The sequence below is a fragment of the Lonchura striata genome, chromosome 5 (assembly GCF_046129695.1).
Source record: "Lonchura striata isolate bLonStr1 chromosome 5, bLonStr1.mat, whole genome shotgun sequence".
NCBI lineage: Eukaryota > Metazoa > Chordata > Aves > Passeriformes > Estrildidae > Lonchura > Lonchura striata.
In genome coordinates, this window is record NC_134607.1 from 5,518,704 (window position 1) to 5,534,022 (window position 15,319).

The 15,319-nt window shown below is 38.3% G+C and overlaps 1 protein-coding gene across 1 annotated transcript in view; it reads right to left on the reverse strand.

The window, feature by feature from the left end:
- Positions 1 to 15,319, reverse strand: part of ATXN10 (ataxin 10) — a 71,218-nt gene that overhangs the window by 21,532 nt on the left and 34,367 nt on the right. The window contains exon 9 of the mRNA XM_021529924.1: positions 14,681 to 14,850. Within this exon, the coding sequence (XP_021385599.1) occupies positions 14,681 to 14,850 (170 nt within the window). The remainder of the gene's footprint in view (positions 1 to 14,680; positions 14,851 to 15,319) is intronic.

Consider the following 15,319-nt stretch of genomic DNA (forward strand, 5'->3'; position numbering starts at 1 on the left):
TTGTTTTCCATGTCAAGCTTTAAAAAGCATTTTATGAGTACCTCAAAATGAGCAAGTTTGTTTTGTGGGTTGTGTGTACAGGCTTGTTATTTTTTGGGCATATTTTTTGTTTATTTAAAGTTTCATTCGTTCTCTCCTGTTTTACATTTTATATTACATCAGAATAACTTTTCTTCTGGAACAGAATTCCAGACAATCTGTAAAAAAAATCCTAATTTTGAAAATCACTGACATTGACAGAAAAATATATTACCACTGAATGCTCGTGTTGAAGATTTCCTCATTAGTGTTCTACACTAGTGATCACACACTCTTCCAGACAAAAATGAGCACCACAGCCTTGTGACTGTTACTTTGCTCTACTACTCAGGCCAGCTTTGGTGCTTCATTTCTCCCCAATAGCTGGCACACCTGCCTTTCTGCTTCCTCCTCACAACATTTCTACTGCTCCCTGACACACAGTCCAGCTGAAATCCTTGAAAACTGCCAGCTGTGTTCAACTTAAAGTGTGAGGAATGGAAAAGGAGGAAAACCCATCCAAAATCACATCCTGTGAATGCATCACCCTCACAGAGGCCATATATGCCATCACTATCACACATCACAACTATATTCTGACATTGCTTCCACTCCCTACATCCAGGATGTCTCTAATTACTTGGAAATTTCTGAATTCAGCAAGCAAAAATAAATACCAATCCCATCTCCCATGCTCTAATGATGACTTGTTGCATCCAGCATTACTTAACATTCTCACTTAGTTTCACTTTGAAACAAGGATTAAAAAAAAAATTAAAAATCAATGTCAGACATGTAATTCCATCTGCAGCAAATGCTCAAATGATGAAAATAATATGTGTGAAAAAAGGCTGATTTCAAAACACATAATTATTTATGCCAGTGATTTCTAAGTTTCATGGTTAAATTCTAAATTAAATTAATTTCATGCAGCTAAGTTCAGCACACTGAATCACAGCACTTCAGAGTGTACTGACAGACTCAAGGCTAAAAGTAAAGTGGTAGCAGTTTCCTGTAATTCCTCAGAGTTTCCTATTGTAATCGTGAAGTGACTTTAGTACTGCTAAATATTTTTAAGAAGATGTAAAGAATAAGTTGTTGAGTATAGCACCCCAAACATCATAGCCAAGGTGAGGGCTTGAGAAAAGAAGAAGAGGAGAAAGCTGGTAGGTTATAAGACTGGAAATTGCACAGAGACATTTATTAAAGGCATTCACGATTCTCTGCTTCCACATTCCCTTGCATGCAGAGCTTCCGAGATTTTACTGACGGGTCAAAGAATGAACCATTAATTTTTAGTATGTGTGTTAAAGATGTGCACTCTGTTACAGGTTAAGTACAAAAGTATCCTGGATGCTAATTAAATTTTTCACTAGGTTAAAGCATAGTAAAACGAAGTGTTTCTGGAAAGGATTGTAAAATGCCCTTTTAGAATACTGCAAACACAGTAAATGGGAAAGTGCAGGACCCAGCTGGCTACTACAGTGAGCAGACAATTTAATGGCATTTGCTGCTTGTGTTTTACAGCAGAATAACCAAAGAAGCCCTCAGAAGCCCGAGCCAGCCACACAACCCCATTTACTGCAGTAAATAATACGTCACTTTGAGCAATGCCAAACTCACTCTATTTTATATGAAATGTCATGTTTTCCGAGAAACATAAATAATGGAAGTATGGGCCTTTTGAAAGGAAAAACAAACAAACAAACAACAAAAACCTGCCACCCCAAATCTCACAATTACAAGAACTGTTTTCTGTCAAGACTAACAGTTGCTGTCTCACTTTACTGGAGAGCCTACTGGGAATGGTTTCAAAGGAGGCCAATGCAAATACAAATTGATTCCCGAGCTGGAAAGAAGCTTCAGACATACACTGTTCTGCTGAGACCAATTCATGTCTTTTTCCTAGTATTTTATGATACCTTCAAGTCACAAAGTATTCTTCATCCAAAATAGAACTGATGGCATGTCCTCTCAAATACAAAAGCAAAGCAACTACACTTTCTTTAACTTTTCAAAAGTAATTCATTAGCAATCTTTTTATTTTATAAACCCATACAAAAGATCAATCCTGGTGTAAATATGTCTTGTAAAGCCCTTTCAACTCTCCCTCCACATCATTTCATAAGTGCATCATTCAGTACAATTCTTATTTGTTCATGCACTAATAGATCCCAACATCTTCACTGGGACATTTAGGAATGGTAAAAGAAGGTTGAAATATTCAGCTTTACTTCCTCATGAGGAACAGGTCCTCTTTTAAATACAATCCAACAGCAAGATCCTTCTATTTCTCTCTTTCAAGCTCTGCACACTCAGCTGTCAGTTCCTGCCCATATTACCTGGAAGAGTTATTCCAACCTACCATGATAACTTCAGAGGTTGCAACACCAGACCTACTGAGGGTGCTGAGATTTCTTACGTCTCTTTTTGGTATTGTGCTTTTGCAGGAATTATCTACTGCAAAGTAAAACAAATTGTAAGCACTGCCAAAACCAAGAAAATACTGTGAATTGAGTATAAAATGAACAGAGTAAATTTTTGGTTCAGTTTTAGTTGTTTACAAGCCAGATCCAGAAGTTGAACTTGATGACCCTTGTGGCTCCCTTCCAACTCAGGATTATTCTATGACTCAGATGGAATTCATTTCTGCATAATTGAACTAATGGCACAAACTACTTCAGTAACAATTTTACTGAGACAACAGTCACACATTTTACAAATAAAACCCCCTTATGATTAAGAACTTTGCCTGAAGAAGATACTCTCTTAAAATCAGAGTATCCCAGACAGACTAAATGATTTCTCACATGCTGAAACAAAACAAAGAAAACAGAAGACTTTCAGCGATGCATTTAAAATATTTGGTAGTATTAAAACAAGGGAAGAAGCGGCATGGGAGAAATAGTTTTCAGTATAAAAAATGTTTAAATAAGTTTAAATCCATAAACAAGCTAACATTCATTAATATGATGCATCTGTTCTCACTTGATGGTACCCTGAGAAAAAAAGGTGACTATTTCCACAAATGTCATTTTCCATATTTGACTTATTCTTTTAAAATCAGATTTTACTTGGTTTCTCATCAGCTGTGTGTTTTATAATCTTTTTCTTTAATGAGAATTAGTTAAATAGCAACAAAGATGCTCTGGATTGCTGGCCTGTTACAGAATGGCTGGCAGCACTGTATGCCAAAATAAAATCTGGAAAATACCACTGTTTATGAGCACAAGAAAGAAGTATTTTCTGTTTTTTAAAGAGAAAAGTACTAGTCTAAGGTTTGTAAACTGGTATGGTTGAATGCAAATGTTATACTTTAACACAGCCAGGTTGGACAGGCTTGGAGAATGCTGGTCTAGTGGAAGGTGTCCCTGCCCATAGCAGGGGGTGGGAAGAGAAGCTTCAACATCCCTTCCAACCCAAACCATTCTGGAATTCTGACTCTGATTGGCTTAAATAAAGAAGTGGGGGAAATCCCTGTGTATGCACATTATTGAAACGTTTCACGTTTCTCACACTGCAGAGCAGAAAGGGATTTACTTTGGTTTGGGGTCTTTTTCACATCTTTTATACATTCAGGATTAATTCCTCGATGACTGACAAAACCCTGATTTTGTCAGCAACGGTGCTTCATTTTTAACTGCAATAGAAATCTGAATTATGATCTTTTTACCATGGCTCATTTTTGACATTTGCAACCCGTTTTGCTGATGTAACTGCAGTTAAAAGTAACTCACAAAGTTTTTCCACTGACAGTTTTTACAAAGTGTGACTCTGGCAGCATAAAGTTTTTGTATCTTTTCCATTATAGTTTTGGAAAATCCCAAACTGCCAAACCACAAAAGAATTCAGAAAACAAGCAGAATGATACTTTAGGTTACAGTAGAGTAACAATTTAGTATTTGCCCCCTTCCAGCAATTACCTACAACCATAGCAACAAATAAAACCGGAATCCTTGCATCTTACACTGCATCCCCATGTTCACTGAAGACATCAGCCATCAAATAGCATGGTTCAGTTGCACCACACAGTTCAGATCCACAGAATCACTAACACTGAAAAAGACTTCCAAGATCACCAAATCCAACCTGTGACTGATCCCCACCTTGCCACCCACACCAGAGCACTGAGTGCCACGTCACTGAACACCTCCCGGGATGGAGACTCCACCACATCCCAGGATGGGGATGGCACCACCTCCCTGGCAGCCCCTTCCAGCACCTGCCCAGCCTTTCCTTGAAGAAATTACTCCTGATGTCCAACCCAAAGTTTCCCTTCAGGCCATTCCCCCTCATCCAGTCTCTTGTTTCCTGAGAGCAGAGCCTGACCCCCACCAGGCTGCATTCTCCTGTCAGGGAGTTATGGAGAGCAAGAAGGTCCCCCCTGAGCATCTTTTTCTCCAGCACAACCTCCCCAGCTCTCTCAGCAGCTCCTCATATGACTTAGAGAATGCCAAACTGCACTCTAAAATACCACTGCTGATCCTGAATGCCTGCCCCACCCCAGACAAGCACTGAAATGCACTACTTAACAAACCTCTCTATGTGCTGGGAGAAGTTTTTATTTTGAGAACTATTCTCACAGAAAACAAACTACTGGATAGGTTAGGAAGCAGAGAATGTCATGAGGTTAATACAGGAGCAGGGCACATTGCAGCTTGAAAACCACATGGTGATTCAAGAGGTGAGCAAATGAACTAGCAATAATCTGCCAAAGGTTTACACACAGAATATTTTGAGGAGCAAGTCTCCATTGCCCAAGCCAATGGGACCCAAGGTCTTATCCCTCCCAGTGTGATAAAAAAAATTACAACAACCATTGCAGGAGATGTGGAACGTAGGGTGGAAGGAAGGACAAAATGAATCAACCTCATCTGAAGTGAACAATACACTAGTGAAGTCTGAAGGCTGCAACCTCAGCTTGGGTTGATACAGCTCATTTCAGCAGAGCTCCTGAGTGCATGAGCAGACTCAGAGCTGGGATGCCAGAATTTGGCACTGCCTTGCTGCATTTTTCAGATGGTCCCTGGGGATGCTGGCTCCTGAGCACATTCACACGTCTAGGTTAACACACAGTGCAGCCCACGGGCTCTTCCCAAGGAAAGGAGAAGCATTTCTGTGACTTGATTTTGGTGGGGGAAGACTGAGGGGAGGAAGAGGAGTATGCTGGGATGTGCATGTGAGCTATGCCAAACTCTGCAATTTGTCCTCAAGGCTAGAAAAGGTCCCTCCAAGACTTGCTGTACCTACCATGGACTGGCCCAGCCCTCATGTGACATTGACACTGTTTCTTTGCTGACAATCCAGACTTACAGAAAGCTGAGCAATTATTCTCTGCATTTAACTGAAATTCTAAGAATACACATTTCCTTTTAATGATTCACCAAGCATAACCTTTGCACAGGATCATACTCTCTTATTAATATAATTTTAACCACCTTGTTGAGATTAAGATCAACTCTACATTTAGAAAACAAGACTCCTGCTGTTGTGATTTATATGTCTATAAAAGCCATATATATGGTATGCATGATATACAAAAACTGAGGAATGCATGCTCTAGCACTAAATGTCATGCTGAAAGCTTGCTAATGCCTCAGGCTACTGAGCGAGATCATACATGAAGCTGTACACAAGGAGATTGCATAGCTGTTTCTTAATTTACCTCTAAATTACAACTACCAGAGGGTTTTCTGACTATTTGTGCCTCTAAATGTCTTGTAGTCTGGTAATAACAATTTCAGGTACTACAAAAGTACGATTCCCCATTGCTAGCTGAACTTCTATATCTGTGACAAACAAAATTCTAGGTTTTCAAATTTGCAGAGGTTTTGTTCAAATTGCTTTAAAAACTCCATAATAAATGTATCCGCTCATATGGTTAAGTTACCTGAAAATATTATTGCACTAAACAAGGCATGTGTGTATATATATATAAATATACACACACTAAAGCACTAAGCCAATTGTTTATACAATTTTGAATGTTCTGTTTTGCTTCATTCATATTGTTACTTATTTTCTTGCCACAGATGACAGCCTATAACGACAAGACTGTGTATTTTAAATGAAAAATAGAAAGAGTTCTTGCTTCAAGACTGTTTCATTAGTCTACATTAAGTATATATACACCATGTTATTAAAAATTATTCAAAGGAAAGCTATGCCAGCACAGCCAACTCCTCCTAGCAAGTCCATTAACAAGAAAAAGAATCTCATATGAGCAGAGCTTGAGGGTACATTTCCACAGATGAAATCTGTAGCATAATTTATGTAACCATAAAAACTGGAAACATTTTCCAAAAACTATGAATTCTGTAAGTCAGTATTTTTTTAAAAGAAAGAAAATTTTTATAGGAGTTTAATAATAAACACTTTCATTTGAAGTTGATTTTCAAAGGAGCAGGTCAACACTTTTATAGAAATGCCTTCAGGAAAGGTTGACAGTAATGGTGGGTCAGAAGGTGAGAGGAGAAAAAGCCTTGAATCAGAACCTCAATCAGCTGACACCTGGTTGATCTACTGTAGGGGAATTATAAGCTTTTTTTTTATTTTTCCCAGCAGCTACAAATTCTAAAAGCTCCTTTTAAAAAGTGCGTTGAATGGTAAGGTGCTCATGAACGTGTATAATTGAAGAGCTGGAACTAAGAGGTGACACACCCAAGCACCATATTGTCCATTTGGATTGTAGATTCCTGAAGAAGGGGCAGTGGTTGGTGTCCTCTCAAACTGCCTCTGCTTCCTGTGCCTGGAGCTGCGGGGAACAGGCTGAGCTGAGACAACTGAACAGAGCTGGCTGGAAAATACTGAGGGAGTGGCATTCAGGTAGCAGGGAACAAAAATTAGATGCAGGTTAAAGGAAACATACCAATTTATGACTAACTACACTGAACTGTTTGCATTTTTGTTTGAAAACACTGCTGTCTTTTTTATTATTTTTAGCTGCAATACAGAATAATTGCCTGAAATAAAGGCCTTCAATATTTCCAAATAAAGCCCATCAATATTTCCAAAGCCAAATGCATACTCATACATTTCCTGGACTGAAGGATGAAGACAATTTTAGAGACGCTGGAAACTCCTATGTAAAATTTCAAGCTCTGAACAGCTCCATGGGTAGCACTCCTCGTTTTCCAAAAAGACAGGAAAAAATTGATTTGAAGGTAAATGCTCAAATTTCCCCTTATTAAAATTCAACACATGTTGCCAGCTTCAGTATGACTCCACTGAGCTCCATAATTTTGCTTTAGAACAGTAATTGCTAGACCAAAAACTAAATCCTTCTTATTTTGATATAGGTAAGATTAATGTCAAACCAAAGCTGACTGTAATGATACATGCACAAAAAGAGGAGAGACTCTTATATTCAACACTTATTCTACTTTATGAAGATCCCAAAAAATTCCATCTTTACAAAGTGAAGCTAATTCTCATCACAGAATCATGGAATGGTTTGGGTTGGAAGGAACTTGAAAGCTCATCTCAATTCATGCCCCGCCATGGGCATGGACACCTTCCACCAGGCCACATTGCTCCAAGCCCTGTCCAACCTGGCCAATTCAATACTGCACTTCAAATATCAGTCACATTGTAATAATGTAAAAAATATTAAAGCAAACTGAAATATTGAACATAAAACTCAAAAATAACTAGACTGAAATGAAGCACGCTGGCTATTTTTACTTTAGAGGCAGTAAACTATCTAAATTTTTTGTTAAAAGCAACAAAGTTGTATTTTTTTAAATTTAGACAAGCGGAATGCATAACAAAACTGAAATCAGAATACTGCACCATACAGAATACAATATTTTTGTATTCTTGTATATATTTTAATATTACACATCTACACAGATGTACATATCTATATATATAAATGATACACACATGAATGAATATATATATATATATAATTATACAGGCAAGTAAACCCCTAAATATCTAACTTCTATTAATTATCTATTTCCTCATTTTTCAGTTAGGGAAAATACTCCAATTCATAAATGAGAACAATAAGACAAGAACACCATTTTGACAGAAAGGCAAGAAAGAGCTTTCTTCTGTCCCTCCTCAGATTACTGCTTTTCCACCTCAGAGGACATTTGTGATAACTAGCCACAATGACTCTGCAGTAATTATTATTATGTTCTACCTTGCCAAGAATGGCTTTGGTCAAAACCCTTCATTACCTGTGTATTGCAACTGCCAGGAGTTCCTACACCTATTTCACCCATTTGGAACTAGCACACTGCAGCAGACTGACCTTGCCTTGGTGCCAGGTTCCCATGAAGTTGCTCTATCATTCCCTTTCCCAATGGGACACAGGAGAGAACAAGATGGAAAACAACCAGCAGGGTGAGATAAGGCAGTTTCATTACAGTACAAGAAAAATAAGCAAGATTCTGTGTGTACCTGAACATACAGTGACTCTCAGGAAGTGCTTCCTCTTGCCCCACTGAGTGACACTCTTAGGAGCAAGAAGGAAAATCACACTGGTGGCACAGGTTTCTCTTCTGTTAGAATTCGGTATCAGCATATGTGATGGAAACAATCAGTTTTGTGGTGTTACCCACTGAAAATGCTTCAGGGCAAGATGGAAGGAATCTTTCTAGCAGTCTTTAATTAACTAAATCTTAATACACACAATCAAGCCATCTTTTGCACATCTACCTCGTTCTGCATTTCACAAATAGCAGAGGATTAATTTACTATCTTCTTGTGCTCTTTCAGCATAGAGATGACTTGACATACTTTAATCTTGCTTCCACTGCTACAAAATCTAAATATAGGCCATGCTCCATTCAAGGAACTTAAACTCAATTGTTTTTCTAGTGTCTTTATGAGATCTTTGGTCAATGTCCCTTTGAAATCCTTGCAGCAAACCACTTCTGCCATAACAATCTGAACATATCTGATTGACTGCAATTATGAGGTGAACTTGGAGACTCACAGTTCTACACATTTAAATACTCATGAATGAGGCAATTCTTTGTCACTTCTTGATTGAAATACTGAACTTCTTTGGTTAAAGAATAGAAGGCTTTCAAACAGCACAGTTAATGTGAATTAGCATGCTGAAGATATCAATAGACTGTAGAAGGAATATTAAGTCTGTTCCCTCTCACAACACAGCAGAAGATCCTGAATATTTATGAAGCCCTTAAACAATGCAAGAACTGAAGATATTTTTCTAAAATCTCCTTAAAGACTGTATGTTCTTCTCTTGTCACCTGTTCTACCACTGCTTACATAAAAAGCTAAGTAGGTTTCTTCCAATCATTGGCTGAGGATAGCAGGCAGATGGAATTATTTGATAGAAGCATGCAGAAGTGACCATCACTTACTTTTATATTATTGCAACCCTCTTATAACATCGGGGCTCTTTGAAGAGCCCACATTTCAAGCAGAAAAGATAACTGAATGGAGTTCTGCAACTAAGAGCTGAATGGGCAGAACCTTTGCTTACATGGACTTGTGAAATCTCATCCCCAGCCTCTTTAAAAATGAGACCAGTCCTTTGATTCCTTCAGGTACAGGCATGAATAAACTTGGCTCAAGCACTGCCATGCTGAAGAGCAAGAAGCAGAATCCTGCAGGGCTACAATTTAGAACAAACAGCATCACCCAATGGCAGAAATTCAAATCTGCAGATGATTGTCACTACACTTTCTGTTTATGGTGCTCTTCACATTACTGAGAATGATAGGGGTAACAACAAAAAATCTGAGCATCTCTGAATATTTCTCAAGTGACTAGAATTTTAATAACTCATGCCTTATAGAGTCATTTGAAATCAAGATGAAGAAAGGAAAGAGCAACAGCACAAAACCCTTTGATGAATACCAAGCTTAATTCATGTTTTAAGTAGTTGCTACAGGTATGACAACTACTACTCAGCCTGCTGGACCAGGAAAGAAGTTCCAGAAATCTCTTGAGAACTCTTGCATATAAAGGTCAATTACCTTATTTTTAGATTTTTGTCTGGGAAAATGGGCGTTTTACACCTTCAACAGGCACATTAAAAAGAAATGCTAGAGATGCAGTTTCAGCACTTAGGTAAGTGCTGAAAGAGGTCTGTAAACAGCTGTTTGACACTGGTGTACCAAGCTTTCCTTTAAAAAGGGCTGGAGTCCTGTGCTGTACCACTATAGTGATAAGGTTAAATACCAAAGAGGGCTCAAAAAAACCCACCAACATTGAGAGCCAAAAGGAAGCCAGGAAGCCTACATGTCGGTACCGACTCTGGAAATGCACAGACAGCCAGCTTGTTTTCTTTTTTAGCTTTCCATTCTTTGTATGATCAAGGGTTCAAGTGAATTTAGCCAAACTGGAAAAGTCACAAAGAACCAACTGTATCTATCAGCTTTCAATAACTGGAGGGGCAGGAAGAGAGAATAGGAACAAGGAAAGAGGGAACATTAACTTGCTGCTGCTCAAGGGGCAGCACAACAGAATAAAGTTTTGTGTTATTCTCTAAGGACAAATGAGTCACCTTGTAACAAAAATAATCCATCGATTTAGAAACAATACTGCTGCACACTGCATTCATCTCTGACCTCAAGGCAAAAGCCTCACACAAGCCCTTTATTACTCATACTGTCCTGCCCCTTGAGAGAGCCTGATTCTCTTTTGTTTACCAGTCCCTATGCTTTGATGGAAATCTTAGCACTTATTAAGGATTCATGATTGCAACAAAGCTGAAGACTAACATAATAACAACATGGGACCAGGACTCAAGATAGTTCCCTTAAATGACCCAACAGATACTCTGAAAGACACTCTTGAGCCACAGACACTTTTGCTACTTGGTGTACTTCTGTATTAGTTGGGCAGAGCCCCCATCTCCACAGCAAAGCCTTTAAAAGAACTTCTGTCAGAAGATCCATTTTCAGCTTTCCTGCTGACTTTCACAGTGCTATACCCTGACAAAACTTAGCAATTACAGAGCTCAGTCCTGCAACACCCTGAATGTTTTGTCCTTATCTAGAAAAGAATTAAAACATGCACAAGAACAGCCCCACCCAGCCAATGGAACCATGCAGAATTTTTGGTAGGTGTGCAGAAGCTCCACTTCAGAGCATCCAGGTCCAAATGGCTCCCTCTTTTGTTCAACTGTAAACCAAGAATCTTTCTTCCATTTTAGGCTTCTGTTTAACATTAGGAAAATATAATAATCACTATGATGCAGGTTTCTACTTAAGAAATCCAATAGATTTAGTTCTCCCCCCATCACCTCTGAAGAGCATATTGCCGTTACATGTCAGATGATCTTCACTGCAATGAATTTTAAATACTCCTATGCCAGAATGTAATTATTTTTAAAAAGTTACATTAATCCTGAAGAAGAACAGATAAGCTCATGGAGCTTTTCAAAAAACTGTAGCTGAGAAAGAACTATTTGTTAGTGTAGTGAAAGGTCAAGGGGAAATGGCTTCAGACTGAAAGAGGGTAAAAGTTTAGATTAGGTATTATGAAGACATTCTTCCCTGTGAGGCAGGAGAGGCCCTGGCACAGGTTTCCCAGAGAAGCTGTGGCTGCGCCATCTCTGGAAGTCTCCAAGGCCAGGCTAGACAGGCATTGGAGCAACTTGGGATAGTGGAAAGTGTCCCTGCCCATGGCAGGGGGTGAAACAAGATGGTCTTTAAAAACCTTTGCAACCCAAACTATTCTGTGACTCTACAAAAACAAAGCATGTGTCTTTATTATGAGCTTTTCTATTTTATAATCACTACAGCAAGAAAATAAAGTTGAGGATCTGGGTGGTAACAGTTTGATCTATGGATGTTGGCACCTTTTGCTAACTAAGTGGATTAGTTGCACAGCTTGTCCTCATGAAAAAAAGGAATTGAAAACTGAATTCCAAACAAGTCAAATCTTGTTCATATTTTCAGGCAGAACAGTCTTCAAATTAGGAAGCCAGTGTCATATAAAACAATTTGGCTTAGAGATCTATATATACATATAAATCCAAGCTAATTTAGATACACTAAATAGTATCCAGATGTTTTACTTGCTACTTTTATTAAGATTAATTTTAACAGTAGAAGATTTTTCTTTTCCCTTTCCTCCCAGAAGACTTCCTTTTTTCATCTCTGCACTGATAAAAAACAGCATTACAGCATTAGAGAAAGCACTGCTACCATTTCAAATAAATACGTGCACATGAAAAAAATTATCCCTCATAAATTGTTCATCTCATTACAGTGACTCTACCTAGGTAAGAAGGTGCCAGTACCAAAGGGAACTACATATTTTATTCTTCCCCCCTATATGAACAACTGAACAGCTATACCAAAGAAACAGATTCCAAGATTAGGATGCTATGATTGAGTTAATTGGCATCCATAGTACCTAAAATGTCCTTGGCAGCTTGAGGGATAGGAAATGAGGTTGTGCAGAGCAGTGCTAGATGTCACAATAAGGCAGAGATAACTCATCTTCCCTTCCATGTATACGATTCTTGTAAAGGAACACAGAAACAAGGGTGCAGATTAACTGCTATGAGCTATTTTGTATTTGTTTCATTTCTACAATAAAGAACTATATCCTCTGTAACTGATTCATTGGGGTTTTTTTGTAAGTTTTACTCTTTATTAAAGAGTTCTATACTAAAGCAGCAGAATGAGCTGAATGAATCCATCCTGTCATAGCTCTGAAAGTGGAAGAGGAAAATATCTAAAGCTGTCCCTCAGGAAACCAGCATGAATTCTGTCTGGATGATAAAAGTGAGGTGTTCAGAAGGCAAGTCTAACAAGATAATATGAGTATGGAAGAATTTTCACTTTTTCCATCTGATAGCTTCATTCATCACCTACCAGCCAAAACCTCCATCCCTTGCTCAGCCTGAGAACCCACCTCCTTCCTACCAACGTATTTAATAAAAACATACAATGCATCTTTATGAAGGAGATGGAACACAACACAAGCCAGAGGAGCTTCCCACATGTATGCCAGTAATTTCTGACAGCTCTTCCCCCTACACAGAAGGAGAAAAGAATGGAATTGCACATCTGTCACAGGCTCCTGGCAGAACTGACATGTAGTGAGCTTATCCCTTGGTGTCCCAAGTACAGCACTTCTGTTGTTCTCTCCTGTTCAAGAGCTAGTGCAACTCGGGACATGAAGGGACCCAACATGGGCCAGTCCAAAGGGAATGTTTTATATTAAGAATACCAACTCATCCAGCTTTGCAAAACATCGAAATGGGCATCAAGCCTGGCAAGAAAAGTGCACTGATCACTTGGCTTGTTACACAAACCCCACAATTTATCCTTTTTACATTGCTTTTGATTGAATACAGACAGCAAACTCTGTACAAATCCAGTAAGGGATACAAAACCAGCCCTATATTGTGAGATACAAGTCTGAAGAGAGGCGGGAACTCAGTTCTAGGTCTGAGCCGTGCACCACTTTGAACAATTAACTCATCTCAGAACTCTTGTCTGTGCAATGACAGCAGCTGCTTGTCCCATCCTCACAAGCATGTGTTTATGTATAAAAACTGCCTTACAAATGGCAAGTGCATGTATCTGAACCAATTTAAATATATTAAATAAACTGAAGGTGCAGACAGGATATGATACAACTGGCATTTCTGAAGTTTCAATGGCACTTAAGTAACGTACCATGTTATCACACGCTAGAATCTAAATATCTAGTAAGACAGCATAAGAAAATAATATTTTCAGGCAGTTTATAGCCACTTAATATGCAACGTCCAATGAAAACATTAAGCCTGCATGCGTAATTGCTCCAGGGGCCTTTGAAAGGCCCAGCAAAAAGGACAATAAGCTGTAAAAGAACCCTTTCAATATGAAAGCAACCCCCTCCCCTCCACCATCTTTAGGTATTCCACAAAAATATATTTCACTTCCAGAAACACATATTACATCATAATGGGTCAAAAACACAGCTAAGCAAGAGTGATTAATAGTATTAATAATATTTTTCAGATATATTAAAAGTTTTGGTTACATACTGTTAATGTGAATGAGGAAGTGGCAAATTATTCCCATATATACCCATCCAGAGAATCATATTACTAGAATTTGTCAAAGACACTTTGGAAGTGTTCTTCTTGCTGAAACTAAGATAGTCTAACAAATCCTGGAGGAAAGTCACATCTTTTTATCACTCAAAAAAAACCATTAAAGCTTCCTGCTGTTTCCTCTTTTTCCCCACTGTGGAAACTAAACTGGTTTTCTATATAGGAATTACAAGATAAAGGCTTTCAAGTAATTTGATAAAGGCAGACCTCAATTTTTAAAGTGACATGAAAAAGGGAGAAAAAACATGAGACTAATTCAAAGATTTAAAATTAAGTTCATGCAACAAATCACATCCATTTCCCTTCAAAGTGAAGCTGAAATTTAGTTGGAGACTTTTCAAAGAAAGCGTGAAAGTGAAAAGAAAAGGATCTAGGCATTTGCTTGCATTCTACAGGGCTGAAACAAAAGGCAGGCAGGCAGACATTACATTGTCATTAAAAAGTCAGCATATTTGTGATAGCATTTCATAGGCACCAAAAAAAAAAAAAAAGCCTCCTTTACACAATCAATTCTACAATTTACAAGCCAATTTCTAGACCAACAACATATTTCAATTACCTCATAGTCAGGCACCTCTTTACATACCAGAGTTCTGCCAGAAAAATGTAAAAGCTCACCTTGTCTTGGTTTTCCTTATTCTTGTAACACAAATTTCCAATTAAACGAATGAGATGAGATTTGAAACCAACAGCTGGATGTGAAATTTCCTCCTGCCCTGTCACAGCATGTGTGGCAGTGAAAATATTTACAGCCTGTTTCCCAGCAAGGTGAGTTAGTCTCAGGGTATCTAGAGAAAACATTTTAATACATTACCATGAGAAAATCAGTCTCACTTGGCACAGAGCTTTATTATTAACACTAAGCAACGTAATTTCTGATATTCAACATCATATTAAAGAACTTTGAACGTTTATCTCATTGTGTGATTTGGGCTGATATAACGAACCATAAAAGACCATCCCAATGTCAGAAGGCATATTTGAGTACTTTTTACACCCTTACATAGTTCACACATGAAGGCTGAAGGCTGCTGCTATCAATCTCCACCTAAAGAGTTAGAATTTGTAGGCTGTTGAGAATTCCAGCACCATAAATATATTGTTAAAACCAAGATTTTTAGAAAACTTCCTGTAGTGTGAATTTGTCATAGCAACAGGTTCAACAATCTCAACTGTCTCAGCCTCTCTTCACAGCAGAGCTGCTGTAGCCCTCTAATCAACTTTAAATTTCCTTAACACACATGCACAAAATAAATC